This window comes from Adiantum capillus-veneris, chromosome 3 (assembly GCF_014529385.1).
Source record: "Adiantum capillus-veneris isolate H3 chromosome 3, ASM1452938v2, whole genome shotgun sequence".
NCBI classification, from domain to species: domain Eukaryota; kingdom Viridiplantae; phylum Streptophyta; class Polypodiopsida; order Polypodiales; family Pteridaceae; genus Adiantum; species Adiantum capillus-veneris.
The window spans coordinates 164,277,964-164,292,855 of NC_140933.1; the positions used below are offsets into that span (position 1 = coordinate 164,277,964).

Consider the following 14,892-nt stretch of genomic DNA (forward strand, 5'->3'; position numbering starts at 1 on the left):
AAAAGTACACCATTGCATTTGGATATCTTCCCTCTCTTTGCATCTGCTGAAAACAACCCAGAGCTTCTTGGCCCTGCCTCTGTTGGCATTCCAATATACTACATTCTAGACAACAAGCACTTTTTGTGCTTTATGAAGTACACCAAATGTGGCATACATGTCGACCGAGGCAGTTCTGTCAACAGCCCCTAAATAACAATATTATCGTGAACTCTTTTTCCAATACTAACATCTTGCATGATGCCAGATTCCTTCAAGCTACATGTGTAGGTGATTGCATTTTCTCTCTTTGCATCTGCTAAAAACATCCCAGAGCTACCATGCCATGGATGCCTTCAAGATGCATGCATAGGTGATCTCATCTAGACAAAGGCCATCACTTTGCATTTTCTAAAAGTAGCCAAGATCTTTTTGTCCCCGCTCCTATTGTGGGTATCCCGCAATTAGTGCATTCCAAGAGATGCTATTTCAAACAATAAGCTCCTCAAGCTGCTTTTGAAGTGCACCACATTTGGCATACATATCGAGCAGTGCCAAGCACAATAGCTCATCAAGGACTTGGTGCGCTCGGACAAGTACACCATGCTTGACATACATACTAACTAACGTGTTGGCTAAGTATGTGTTATTTTCAAGTAACCCACTATCGCAAATGTATCATGCTATAATGCAAATTGATTATTGTTTATTTATTGCAGCTGAAAGATGGCAAAAGCTAAGGCTAGGCGAAGATATCAATTTTATGTACATTTATTATTCAAGTGCTCTTTATGAGCTTTGGCCATTTATGTCCGGTCGGCTAGTTTGTACTCATTTTGAGCATTCAAGAAATCTATAAATTAATATGTGTAAGAGGAAAATGCTTGCACGGGGGGATATTGCACCCAGTGCTTGTGTCTACTCTTCTCTCCTCTCCTCTCTTTTATTTGGCCGTGTCGGCGTAGCACTCCTCTCTAGGAGATGCGTCTGCACCTACTCTCTTACTCTCTCTCTCTCTCTCTCTCTCTCTCTCTCTCTCTCTCTCTCTCTCTCTCTCTGCTCGTGTACGACTTTAGTTATATGTTTATGGTATTTGCTAGGTATGCATATTTGTGTGTTTTACGGTTGCAGTGTTTAGTTGTTGGTATTTTGTAGCTTAGTGAGCAACCCTAAGTCAATAGAAGAGATATATAATTATGGTGCATGATCTATGCCTAGAGATTTAAAGCAGAAAAAGGACGAATGAACAAGTTTTGTTTTTTTGTTTTTTTTCCTCTTCTCTTCGCAGGTAGAAAGTTAAGAGCGTAGGATAGAGAAGTTTTAGTAGGGGAGGTAAAATCAAAGTAATAATAATAATAATAATAGCTCTGACTATGGACGGCGATATCGCAGGACCAAATGGTAATATATTATAGAGGAGATTTAATGGGGAAAAAAAACAAAAAACAAAAAATGGCGCAGTCCAAGGTTCTCTGGATTGCACAGCTCGTGGAGATGGTGCAACGGGTTGAGTTGTAGTAGATGGTGCATGTAGCTAGTTCTGCTGTGCACCAAGTGGAGCCGGCACTCCATGGCTTGGATGCAACATCAGCTCATGCGTCACATTGCTATAGAATAAGATGGCAGCGATCCGTTGTCACCTGCATGGTATGTTAATGCCACACATCATCGTCTAGTGTGATCTGATAGAGGTACGATGCATCATGAACGACAAACCTGTGTCATTAGAAACAACCTGCTTAAAGTGGGTCTCGTCGAGCTCTACCTCGTTACCCTAATCGGTAGTAGTACTATCATTGCCATTCATTGATACATCAATCAAGCAACCTACATACTTGCATGGCAGCACTATATCCTCCACCTCATCATGTTGGCGATGAACAATAAAAATACAATAGCGCCAAAAGCACTAGTAGCCACCAAAAATTAATGCAAGGCTATTGTTGTCTCATTTGCTATTTCTCTCTCTATCGCTCGTTTGCTACACATGTGCACACACACACCCACTCTTAGCTTCCAACCAACCTTCCAAAGTCTCTCTCTCTCTCTCTCTCTCTCTCTCTCTCATTTGTTGCCAACTTTTTAGGCGTGCATGGCGTCAACCCACCCTGTATGAGGGCCGCATGGCCCTTCACCCCTCTCCCTCCCTTTCTCGCTTATGCATGCCACAGCCTTCCCTTTCCTTCCAAACAGCTCACACCTCAGCATCCCTCTCGCTCTACTACTACCCCCTTAACAATGACCACACATGCATACCAGTTGCGGTGTCGACCTTATTTCTCGGCCTCTTGATCTCGTGCGTTCTCATGCAGCCAGGGACTTCCCCCCTAATTTCTTCTGCCTGCATGGCTCTCGCTCTTGCTTCCTAGTTCTCATCTGTCAACTAGGTACCTTAACATGGTGAGTGTGACTATCTCCACGAATCAAGATACATTTGGGGAGATTGACAATTGAAGGTCCATTTTCAATTGATTGTTTGCAGAATGTTGGTGAGGTTATCCCTACATTAGGCCCCTCTACACCTGTGTGATAGTCTGTTGCAGAGTTAATCGAAACTCCATAATCTCCCTTCCAATCTAGCCCACACTAATGTAAAGTGGAAGCTTTACCTATGAGGGGAGGCATGCCCTGTCCACTAAACTGCTGCTCCGTAAGGTTGCACATATGCATCAGCACTGCAGAATGCAACTTATTACGAGTTAAATCATAAGCAGCTACTTCACAACGAGAGGGGTGGCACCTACGAAGATTTGGAGGTTCATCCCAAGTACCGTGGGCAAATGGCCCAGATCCATCGCCAACTTCTGCCATGATCTTCACATGAGGCACTGGCAAGTCAACATTTTGTCTGGAGTTCACATATGCTGGCTGAAAGATATAGTTGTTTGAAGGAGGCACACTGGTGTTCCAAGGCTAAGTTGGAAAAGGCTCTTGCAATATGTTGTCCTTAAAGTTGCAGACCGCCACAAATGAATCTCTCTCCCTTGCCTGCAGCTAACGATACCCAGACAAGTACAACCATGTGCATGCCACTAACCACTGTTACACTTTTTCTCTCTCCCCCCCAGCCGCCATGCTCTCTCTTTAATGGAGCACAGAGGGCCCTTACCATTGTTGACAAGAGTTCCACCTTACAATTCTGTACCTCAGAGCTGGTTGAGAGTGGAGCATCGGGGGATGGCGTCTCTTTTGATTAGCTCAAAGTCTAATTGCAACTCTTCTAAAATTGAGTTATATATTGGAAATGAGAACACTGTGAATAAGAATGCTTCTCAATCTTTTGTGGCTTTCTACAGCTAGAAAATGATGGTAAGCGTTCCCTACATACAGTGAATGTGGGGAACATCCTGCATGATATTGCTCCTATTTATAATCGATTCGCATTGGACTTTGAAGAATTGATGGTAGTTCTATTTGGTATTGGTACTACATATGATTCGAGTAACACAGGTTTCGTGCAGAATGTAGGGGCACAACAATGTAATGTTCCACTAGGTGTGTGGACCTCTTGGCATGTCTACACCTAATGCCCCAATGTCCATGTGCTCATGCCCTAATCACCCATCCTTCGAGAATGTCAAGACATCATATTTCTCAAAGGGTTGCAAGTGCTAAAAGGCTCACCTATATTTTAACTCACGTCAAAGAGTGTGCATGCCCGTCTCACAGACTTGTCTCGTAATACCTAAAGGCATGGCATGTCGTTTTGTAAAATGATAGAGACCAGCACACCGCACTTTTCCTTCTACAGTCGACCGTCGAGCATGTCGAATACAACCCTCATAATTCATACCTTGGTTCAATGTGCACATAATGATACTTTTTTTAAATCCATTGTGATTGATTCAAAGCCTCTCTCTCTCTCTCTCTCTCTCTCTCTCTCTCTCTCTCTCTCTCTCTCTCTCTCTCTCTCTCTCTCTGTGCATGCCATTCATGTAAGTGCTTTTTTCTTCCTATGAGGCACACCTACAACCCTTGAACCGCACGCAAAGGCAGCTCTCAAAGGACGGCTCTCACTACCAAGGAGCCATGACTATCGTTTGTCGTCCATTTATTTATTTTATTTTTTCTTTGGCATGCTCTTATTCTTGGCTGGTTCGCCAAGCTTGATCAACGCAGTTATTTTTTCTAACTCCACCAGCAACCATATCTCATGCATCACCTAACAAATGTCGAGGGCATTAGTTTTTTACCTCAATATTTAGAGAACACTAAATGCACCCACACACACACTCACTTGTCAATTCGGACGATATACGCGCACGCGCGCACACACACACACATATTGTATGAGTGTCTCATTAATGACTACTTCCTTTATTCAAACAAAACAAATCAACAATATATCAATTCCATCTCACTTTCTACTCGATCAAAGGCTAATCATAGTAGATGTTTGTAAGTAGTCAGTGTAAGTTTGTCTCTTACATTGAGCTATACGATCAAATCGGATCTACTTCCTACATTTTATGTTTGTTTGTGCCTCTAGTTGATCTATGCTATCAGGTTAAAACTGCAAAGTTTTTCTTCTCGCTAAGTTGTCTCACATTTTAGTTTCAACAAGGTAATGGATCACTTTTTGTTTCTGTTCCAGCTTAATTTATTTTTAACTTTGTGATTGTCGAGTCAAGGTGCCAAGATTGTACATTCTAAATGTGCAATCAAATTCAACACTTAGATTGAATCAGTTTCTAGATACTAAGTGATCATCCTATCCTTCTCAAGTATATAAACTCATAAGGCGGAATATTGTTTTATTTCATGGCCAATTATTAACACAACATTAACACATTTTGGATTTGTTAAGTATACTTTGGTGTAAGTTTGATAGTTGGAGCTCTCTCCTATTTGTACCTCTCTCTACACGCACACACTGGTGTATACATTTCCAAATACAATATATTATCCAAGTACGTACATCCAATACCTCCCTCCTCTTTTCACATTATCTTATGAGCTATGAACCCAATCAACCCTCATATTATGACTTAAACTTTGCACTAAATGGAGTTTTTATTGAGATCATTTGACATTCTATAGCTACTTACATGAGCTATGGTATTTTGGATTCATCAAAAACAGGTTGTAAGTACTTTGCTATACTCCAAAGTGGTATCAAACAGATAGTAAATATTTTTCTCTTTTATGTCTTGTCTAGTCCATTGGTCACATGCACACAGATCCGCCGATTTAGGCAGTGTGTAAATGGTCATCCTGGTGTAGATTCGTCGATTTACGCAACAACAATTGTCCGAGTAGATCCACTGATTTAGGCAGCATGAATGCAAATCTGTCGATTTAGGTAGCATTGGTACAGATTCGTCGATTTAGGCAGCATGTCTTATTGGTGTAGATTCGCCGATTTAGGAAACACCAATCATAGAATCATGTTGCAGTGTGGCCACCACTGTCCTTAGTACGATTTTGTTATCCGGATACATAATGAAAGTGATTTGGATTTGGACTTATATTGTGGAATTGAAATTGGAATTGGATTTGGTATAAGATCATTTATTGTCACAATAGTGTTTATGAGATCGGACTTGAGATTTATGAGAATTAATTGAATTTGCTGAGTGTGACCAATGATATTCTGAATCATTAGGGTATGACATTTACTGCTTGTTCTAGTGGTATGGGACACTAGAATATGAAATATGTGGATAACGACATGCATAAGCGATGTTGTTTAATTTATGAGTTTTTCTATGTGTTATTTCTGACACAAAGTACTAATCATTGTTTTTGACAAGTACGGTTTGCAAATTCTTATCTTCGCAAAACTGAGGACAGTTGCTTTCTAACGGAGAGGTATGTAATGGAAATTGATTATTGTTTATTTATTGCATCTTACAGATGGCAAAAGCTAAGGCTAGGTGAGGATATCACATTTTATGTACATTTATTATTCAAGTGCTCTTTATGAGCTTTGGCCATTTATGTTTGGCCGGCCAGTTTGTACTCATTTTGAACATTCAAGAAATCTATAAATAAATACATGCAAGAGGAAAATTATCACTCTTGCACGAGGGGGAGATTGCACCCAGTGCTTGTGTCTTTTCTTCTCTCCTCTCCTCTCTTCTCTCTGGCCGTGCTGGCGTAGCACTCCGCTCTAGAAGATGCGTCTGTACATGCTCTCTTACTCTCTCTCACTCTCTCCGCTCGTGTACGACTTTGATTATATGTTTATAATATTTGCCAGGTATGCAGATGTGTGTGTTTTACGGTTGCAATGTGTAGTTGTTGGTATCTTGCAAGGCCTTCCGCGTCTCCATTGGTAGCACATGCTGCATTGGTAAGATTTCTGGCCCTGTTCCTATTGTGCATATCCCGCAATCAATGCACTCCAAGAGACGACGTTCCGGATAGGAAACTCCTCAAGAACACCATGTTAGTAAATTTGGGAATTTTCCAATTCCAACTTTCAAGAAGAGCTTAAAATCTTTGCCAAAGTTTTGAGACCATGGCCCGAAAGATCTTTCAAGTAGTACCTTGTGGAATGCTTTGATCTTAAAAACTGGTTTGTGATTTGTCCATATGGTCAAATCTTCAAGACATTGGTGATTGACTCCACAGTGTCAAAGTCTCTAATATGGTGTTCAACCAAGTGCATCACATTTGACAAACATATCGACCAAGACATTGCCAAGCATGATATTTTTTTTGCAACAACCCCCAGACTAACAATATCATAGTGAATTTTGAAAGTGCATCTAACTCAATTAGATAAGAGCCTGTCAGTTTCACGAGCCTTTAGCAGGCCATTCACCATGGGGTGCATCCCCTCTTTTCCATATGGGATAAGCATCTATTGATCAGCCAAGACCCTCTTCATCTCCAACTTCATCAAGATGGTGCCAGCTTCTCAAGCTATGTCGAGCATAAGTGAGAAGATGAAAAGATCATCTGATCGGTTTGCTGCAGCTACAGATGACGATGTAAATCTCTCGATTCGCATGTCATAGGTCTCACCCTCACATGCACAAGCACAACAACAACAAATCCAACTGCACTCATCCACAAGCTCCATAAATATACACGAGGCTTGTATCTCTGCCGATTTCATCACAAATTGTCAACATATGAACCCTTCTGGCTTGCCCTCATTAGCAGTGGGATCATGATTGGAGGATCCTCAAGGTCATGTGTGCATGGACGGCTCAAAAAAAACTTGTAGGATAGTGGTGCCATCCCAGGCTCACGCAAGGCCTCTTCTACCTGTGTGTGTGTGTCTTGCATGGCCCTTGCCTTGCTTTCGCAACTCGTGGCTGCTCTCACCCTGTGCAAGCCTGCATTGCCATGGCTCTCTACCACTGCTTTTTAAAACCTTGTTCTCACCTTCAAGGTGTTGCATTGTAACTTTCACTTCAATACGAGCCAATAGTTTCATGCCAAGAAGATCTATTCTCCTTCTAGCGTTTCAAAAAAATATATTACACTATCCAAGTAAAGACCGAACGATGAGGTTCAGTTAGTGACACCAAGCTTGTTGAAATGTGAGGCTTCATTGAGCAAAATCGTTGTAGGCGAACCAAGTAACAAGTGATTGACGTGACTTTGATTTTAAAACTCTTTTTAGCATCACACATGCAAGTGAAGAAGACTTTTTGCATTTTACCAGTTGCGGGGTATTTTGATTGTTTTTAATGGTTGATGTGACCTACCTTCAAAAGATGCTAAAAATTTAATTAAATCCTAGAAATTTGAAGAGCAAGCGTTCCTGTCAAAAATCCTTCAAGAAATGCCAAGAATTTAATAAAATGTTAAAAATTTGAAGGGCAAGGGTGGCTGTCAAAGATGGCGGGCAGCCTGGTAGGCATCTCACTTGGTTTGTGAACATGCACTCTAGCTGGCATGATTTTGATTTTTTTTTTGACTGCAAGAGTGTGAGTGTTTGACTAAAGCTTGAATGGCGGGAGCTCAGATCACGTCATCACATTTTCCAACAAGGACAAACTTTCGCCACGAGTCGCCACGCAAAAATCTTGCCTGCGGGGCCGCGACTGCCCGCGAGTCCCGACCCGCCCCAGCCTTTCCTCTACTCTCTGTGGCCCGTCTGTTCTGCTTATGTTGCAATGATGACACTTTTAGCCTCCCGACTCCAAAGCTTTAATGGCGGACGCTTCTGATATTTGCGCTGCAGAAATAACCACTATGGCCAGCAGCTCTGCGGGCACGGCCAGCGCGCGCGGCTTCTGCTCGCCTGGGAAGACTACAAGCCGGGCATCCTGCAATGCACTGCCCAATTCCTTGGTGGCGGCTTCGGCGTCGATGGCGTCACCAGAGCTCGAAACAGGTTGCTGCCCATTATTATGAGAGTTGCGTGAATGAGCGCCGGGCATAGAGCTTGTGAGCTTCTTCATGAGGAAAAGCAAAGCGAAGCAGACGAGAGCAATGGTCAGCAGGGCTGCACCGGCCAGAACGAAGCCCAATAGCGAATTAGGGTTCATGTGCCCGCTGCACGTAGTTGTGCTGCTGCAGGCGATGGCGCTGGTGGCAGGAGCCTGGTGTGCAGTACTAGTATGGCGCCCTTGCTGAAGCGCAGGAGCTGGAGCAGAAACCTCCATGCTTCTACTGGGATATTGCAGCTAAGAGAGAGAGAGAGAGAGAGAGAGAGAGAGAGAGAGAGTCTATTGCAGTTACGACACAGAGAGAGAGAGAGAGAGAGAGAGAGAGAGAGAGGTGTCTTCCGAGAATCCGAGATGCGTTGTTTTCCCTCAAGGGCCGCCAAGGCTCAATATAAGCATATATTTTTTATTAGCCTACGTTGACACTTTGCATTATTTTTTTAAATTTGTTTGGCACTTGCACTTTGCTTGCCGAGCACGAAGAAAGCTTTCAAACCAGCACGCCTTGGACGCCACGTTTTGAACATTTTACGGCCATCCTTTTGCTTAGCGGGCTTACACACGGAGATCCCCCATCGGGTCCCATGGTGCGAGGTTGACCCCTCAAACGGCTACTATAGACAGCCACCTCTTCACTATCACTACATTTTATAAGTGACATTGAAACAACAAATACATCGCTATGGGAGGGGGATTTTTTTTAAAATTTTATTATATATTAAAGAGATTGAAATTACTGCTCACACACCCTACTCTCTGAGGTGGAGCATCCCAACCGGATAAGGTTGGCCAACCCATGATCATATAGACTTGGGGAACATCCCCTAAAGGCTACATGTCACACGAGCTTTCAAGGGGGTTTGAACCCAAGACCTTGAACACAAGAGAGTGAGTTGCAGCCCTGCAGCCCCTTCCGCCATCTCCATTGCCTATGTGTCGTCTCTTGGAGTGCATTGATTGTGGGATATGCACAACAGGAGCAGGGCCAGAAAGCTCCAGGCTGTTTTCAGCAGATGCAGCCCCTTCCGCCATCTCCGTTGCCTGTGTGTCGTCTCTTGGAGTGCATTGATTGTGGGATATGCACAACAAGAGCAGGGCCAGAAAGCTCCAGGCTGTTTGCAGCAGACTCTCTAGGCGCAATCACATACGTGTGCATCTTGAAGGCATGTGGCTCGCAACATACTCATATAGGCATAAAAATTTACGTTGATATTTTTAGTGAGGGGTTGTTGCAAAATATTGGTGTGCTTAGTAATGCCTTTGTCGATATGTATGCCAAATGTGGGCTCTTGTGCGGGATGTTGTCTCTTGAAACACATGGATTGCAGGATATACCCAATAGGGCAGGGCCAAGAAGCTTGGGACTGTTTTCAATAGATGCAAAGAGAGAGAAGTTATCACCTACGCATGCATCTTGAAGGCATGTGGCTCTACTCAAGATGCTCTTGAAAAGAGATGTCATGCTTGGGCTTATCGGGATCCTGAGGGCTCTTGGTAATGACCCCGAGGCAGTTGCCGCCAACTAGAGCAAGGCCCATAAAGCTAGTGCTTGAGAAGCTTCCTGTCCGGAACATCGTCTCTTGGAGTGTATTGATTGCGAGATACACACAATAGAGCATGGCCAAAAAGCTCTAGGATATTTTCAGCGAATGCAAAGCAAGAACCTCTCCTGATGCAACCGCACGCACAACAGGAGCAGGGCCAGAAAGCTCTATGCTGTTTTTAGCGGATGCAAAGCAAGGACCTCTCCTAATGCAACCGCACACACAACAGGAGCAGGGCCAGAAAGCTCTAGGCTGTTTTTAGGGATGCAAAGCAAGGACCTCTCCTAATGCAATCACATAAGCTGCAGTCCCTTCTGCCATCACCATTGCTTGTGTGTGGTCGATATGTATGCCAAATGTGGTGCACTTCAAAAAGCACAAAGAGTGCTTGAGGAGCTTCTTGTCCGGAATGTCGTCTCTTGGAGTGCATCGATTTCTGGGATATGCACAACAGGAGCAAAGACAACAAATCTTACCAAGGCAGCATGATACATTTGCGATAGTGGGTTTCTAGAAAATAACAAATATTTAGCCAACATGTTAGTCAGTATGTATGTCAAGTGTGGTGTACTTGTCCGAGTGCAACAAGTCCTTGACAAGCTGTTGTGCTTGGCAGTGCTCGATATGTATGCCAAATGTGGTGCACTTCAAAAGCATCTTGAGGAGCTTATTGTTTGAAACAGCGTCTCTTGGAATGCACTAACTGCAGGATACCCACAACAGGAGCAAGGACCAAAAGCTCTATGCTATTTTCAGCATATGCAAAGTGATGGCCTTTGTCCAGATGAAATCACCTATGTGTGCATCTTAAAGGCATGCAGGGCCAGGTAGCTGTGGGTTGTTTTTCAGCAAATGCAAAGAGACCAAATGCAATCACCTACACGTGCAGCTTGAAGGCATCTGGCATCATGCATGTTGGTATCGGCAAAAGAGTTCGTGATGATATTGTTATTTAGGGGACTATTGACAGAAAACTTCGTGCTGGCACTGCCTTGGTCGACATGCATGCCAAAGGTGGTGTACTTCATAAGCACAAAAAGTGCTTGCTGTCTGGAATGTAGTCTATTGGAATGCACTAATCACGAAATATATCAGGCAAAGGTAGGGCCAAGAAGCTCTGGGCTGTTTTCAACAGATGCAAAGAGACGAAAGCTATCCAAATGCAATCGCGTACCCTTGTATCTGAAGGCATGAGGCATTAGGCAAGATCCTGAGATGGGAAAAGGAATTCACGATGATATTGTTAGCCAGGGGTTGTACATAAGAAACTTTGTACTTGGCACTGCCTTCATTGACATGTATGCCAGATGTGTTGTACTTCATAAAGCACTCTTTGTATGTGCACGGACACTTCCACACACACACACACACACTTGATTCTCTCAACAGTACTAGTTTCGTTTTCACAGGGCAGAGCAATATCCACTACACAAGCAAACATGGGAGAGGAAGACATGGCATCTGACTCTATGCAAGATGCCAATTCGGGCTTAAAAATTCATTATGATATTATTGGTCAGGGGTTGCTATTTAATGTCATCTTTTAGAGTGCATTGATTTCGGGATACATGCAAGGAGAGCAGGCGAGAAAGCTTCAAGCTGTTTTCAACGGATGCAAAGCAAGGGATTCTCTCTAGATGCAATCACATACGAGTGCATCTTTAAGGCATGTGGATCTACATGAGATGCTGGTATGAGCATAAAAACTCATGCCGATATTGTTAGCCAGAGGCTATTGAAAAAAGATGTGCTTGGCAATGCCTTGGTTGACATGTCCAGTAAATGTGGTGCACTTCAGAGAGCACAGATAATGCTCAAGGAGCTTACTCTCCATTGTATGGACTCTTGGAATGCACTGATTGCAGGATTTTCCCCAGAGGGGCAAGGCACAAAGCTCTCATTTGTTTTCAGTAGATGCAAAGTGAGGGTCACTCTCAGGATGCAAGCATGCATATTGAAGGCATGTGGCTGTTAATATGGTCATAAAAATTCACGCTAATATTGTTAATCAGAGGCTGTTGAAAAAAGATGTCGTGCTTGGCACTGCCTTGGTCAATATGTATGCTAAATGTGGTGCACTTTAAAAATTCACTCCAATATTGCTAGTCTGGGGTTGTTGCATGCCAAATGTGGTGCACTTCAAAAAGCACAGAGAGTGCTTGAGGAGCTTCCTATCCGGAATGTGTGGCAACAAGTCTTTGACGAGCTTCCTGTTTGGGATGTTCTTTGATTATAGGATATGCCCAACAGGGCTAGGGCCAGGAAACAAGTATTTCTTTTATGAGATCACTTAAAGACTGTGCTGAGAAGAAGGATTTGTACCAAGGAAGTAAAATCCATGCTGATATTTGTGACAGTGGATTACTTGAAAAGAACATTCTTGGGGAACATGTTGGTCAGTATGCCTATTAAGTGCAGTGCACCTGTCATGGCACAACAAGTCTTTGATGAGATTCCTGTGCAAGATGTCGTCTCTGATTGTAGGATATGCCCAACAAGGGCATGGCCAGGAAACGAGTATTTCTTTTGTGAGCTCACTTAAAGACTGTGTTGAGAACAAGGATTTGTAGCAAGGTAGTAGGATTCATGTTGATATTTGTGATAGTGGGTTACTTGAAAAGAACGCATACTTGGGAAACATGTTAGTCAGTATGTATGTCAAGTGTGGTGCACTTGTCATGGCACAACAAGTCTTTGACAAGCTTCCTGTGCGGGATGTTGTCTTTGATTGAGGGATATGCCCAACAAGGGCAGGGCCAGGAAACGAGTATTTCTTTTGTGAGATCACTTAAAGACTGTGCTGAGAAGAAGGATTCATACCAAGGCATGAAAATTCATGTTGATATTTGCGATAGTGGATTACTTGAAAAGAACACATAATTGGGGAACATGTTGGTCGGTGCACCTGTCATGGTGCAAGAAGTCTTTGACGAGATTCCTATGTGGGATGTCGTCTCTGATTGCAGGATATGCCCAATAGGGCCAGGGCCAAGAAACAAGTATTTCTTTTCTGAGCAATAGGATTCATGCTGATATTCGCAATAGTGGGTTCTTGAAGCGAACATATACTTTCCGACCACGTTGCAATATGTATGTCAAGTGCGGTGCACATGTCGTGGTGCAACAAGTGTTTGACGAGCTTCTTGTGCGGGATGTCGTGTTTGATTGCAGGATATGCCCAATAGGGGCATCACCAAGAAAACCTGGGTTGTTTTCACTAGATTCAAAGAGAGGCCTCTCTCCAAACACAATCACGTTCATTCTGAAGGCATCTAGCTTTACGCAAAATGCTGATATGGGCATATTGTTAGTCAGGGGTTGTTGAAAAAGATGTTGTGCTTGGCAATCCCTTGGTTGACATGCTTGGTAAATGTGGTGCACTTTAAGAGCACCAAAACTTCTCAAAAAGATTCGTGTCCGGAGTGTGGACTCTTGGAATGTAGTGATTGCAGGATTGGCCCCACAAGAACAGGGCTAGAAAGCCTTCATTTATTTTCAACAGATGCAAAGTGATGGCCTTTCTCTTAATTGTGGGATTTTTTCCAAAAGGGTAGCGCCAAAAAGCTCTAGGATTGTTTTTAGCAGATACGAAGCGAGGGCTCATGGAGAAAGATGTCGTGCTTGGCTATGTTTTGATCGATATGTATGCCAGGGGTGCCCCAAAGACTGTGGCTTTGTGTATGTGTGTGTGTGAGCCTACGAACGAACAATAAGGCAGACTCAACATACCTTGAAACCAAGAACATTAGAAGTAGTGCAGGTAATGGTAGGCATGATAGCAAGAGTGAATGCGAAAGTCGGCATGTTTGCAGAAGTTGCAGAATGGATGACGATGACAGAAGGTATACTGATGGAAAGTGGCAGAACAACGTAAGGAAGGTCTAGCATCGGATCCATCCAAGATTGTGCGTTGATCCACACGACCAATACCAAAGGTACACTTATATTCCATATTTTGATTTCCTTTTTGTGATCCCAAAAGTACTTAGATTGCATCATGTACACATTAAAGCAATAAATTTACATAATTTTCATTCAAAAGATTGTAGAAGAAAGTGACAAGGGCTGAAGAATGGACACATGGACAATACACCACGGCATGGTTACGTGGAATGATACATGTTTTCATAAAGCATCAGTAATGAGTTCTTCCTTGTACAACTGTAGTATATTTACAATAAGAAAGTCCCTCCAACATTGGAGGAGAAGCATAAGTCCCCCTTCAACACTGGAGGGGATAAAAGTGGCGGGGGAAGGGCACGTTCCCTACGGTATTATTATAAATGTGGAGAACGGTGCCAACTCCACACCATACATACGTATGGTTTTTGTTTTTTTATGGGCACAAGCATTACAAATGCATGAACTGCATCTCCCTTCGTCTTTATTATAATATGTAAATTTTTACATCTATACATCTTTTAATGCAAAATCTTATTTGTGATGCCAGGTCATAGAGTTTTTGGCAAAAGCTTCAAGGAGAGATGTTATGGAGACTTCAAAATAAGAGACAATGTGAAAGGTACAACATTGCTCCTCTTGTTCAATTCACACCATTTCCATAGAGAATCAATCAAGGCATGCTAGTTGTTTTAATAGAGCACCTATGAGATTCCTTCAATGGGGTTGAGGCTCATAAACATTGAGTGTACCTCATAAACATTAAAGTGGCATGCACATACATCTCGACTAGTCATATGGCTTATTTAGGAGCATTTTGGGATAACATTAGCAAGGGAAAATACACTAGTGTATAGATCACATAGTCAACCAGAGATCTAGGGGGATTACATCACACAAAGATATATTCGCAATCACAAATGTATAACTTCATGTTCCCTCTCAAAGTCTGCTTAGTTAAAGTTAGCATTCTCTCTAATTGGATGGAGGTGTTAACCTTGTCAGTCCTTTTGTATTCTTCTCATTTGTCTTCATCTAGGTTTGTGTATTCCCTTGTGACCCATCAAAGTATGCAAAAACCTCAATGGGTTACTGTTATCCAATACATTTTCTGGGAAAAC

At 42.8% G+C, this 14,892-nt stretch overlaps 1 protein-coding gene across 1 annotated transcript; it reads right to left on the reverse strand.

The window, feature by feature from the left end:
- Positions 1-7,712: 7,712 nt before the first annotated feature.
- LOC147462103 (uncharacterized) lies at positions 7,713-8,694 on the reverse strand. Its single transcript, XM_086502589.1, has one exon. The coding sequence runs from the start codon at positions 8,544-8,546 to the stop codon at positions 8,067-8,069; it is 480 nt and encodes a 159-aa protein (XP_086358715.1). The 5' UTR covers positions 8,547-8,694; the 3' UTR covers positions 7,713-8,066.
- Positions 8,695-14,892: the final 6,198 nt, after the last annotated feature.

Excerpts from the sequence above, each read along its gene's own strand:
- LOC147462103 (XM_086502589.1), bottom strand. The coding sequence starts at position 8,546 with ATGGAGGTTTCTGCTCCAGCTCCTGCGCTTCAGCAAGGGCGCCATACT.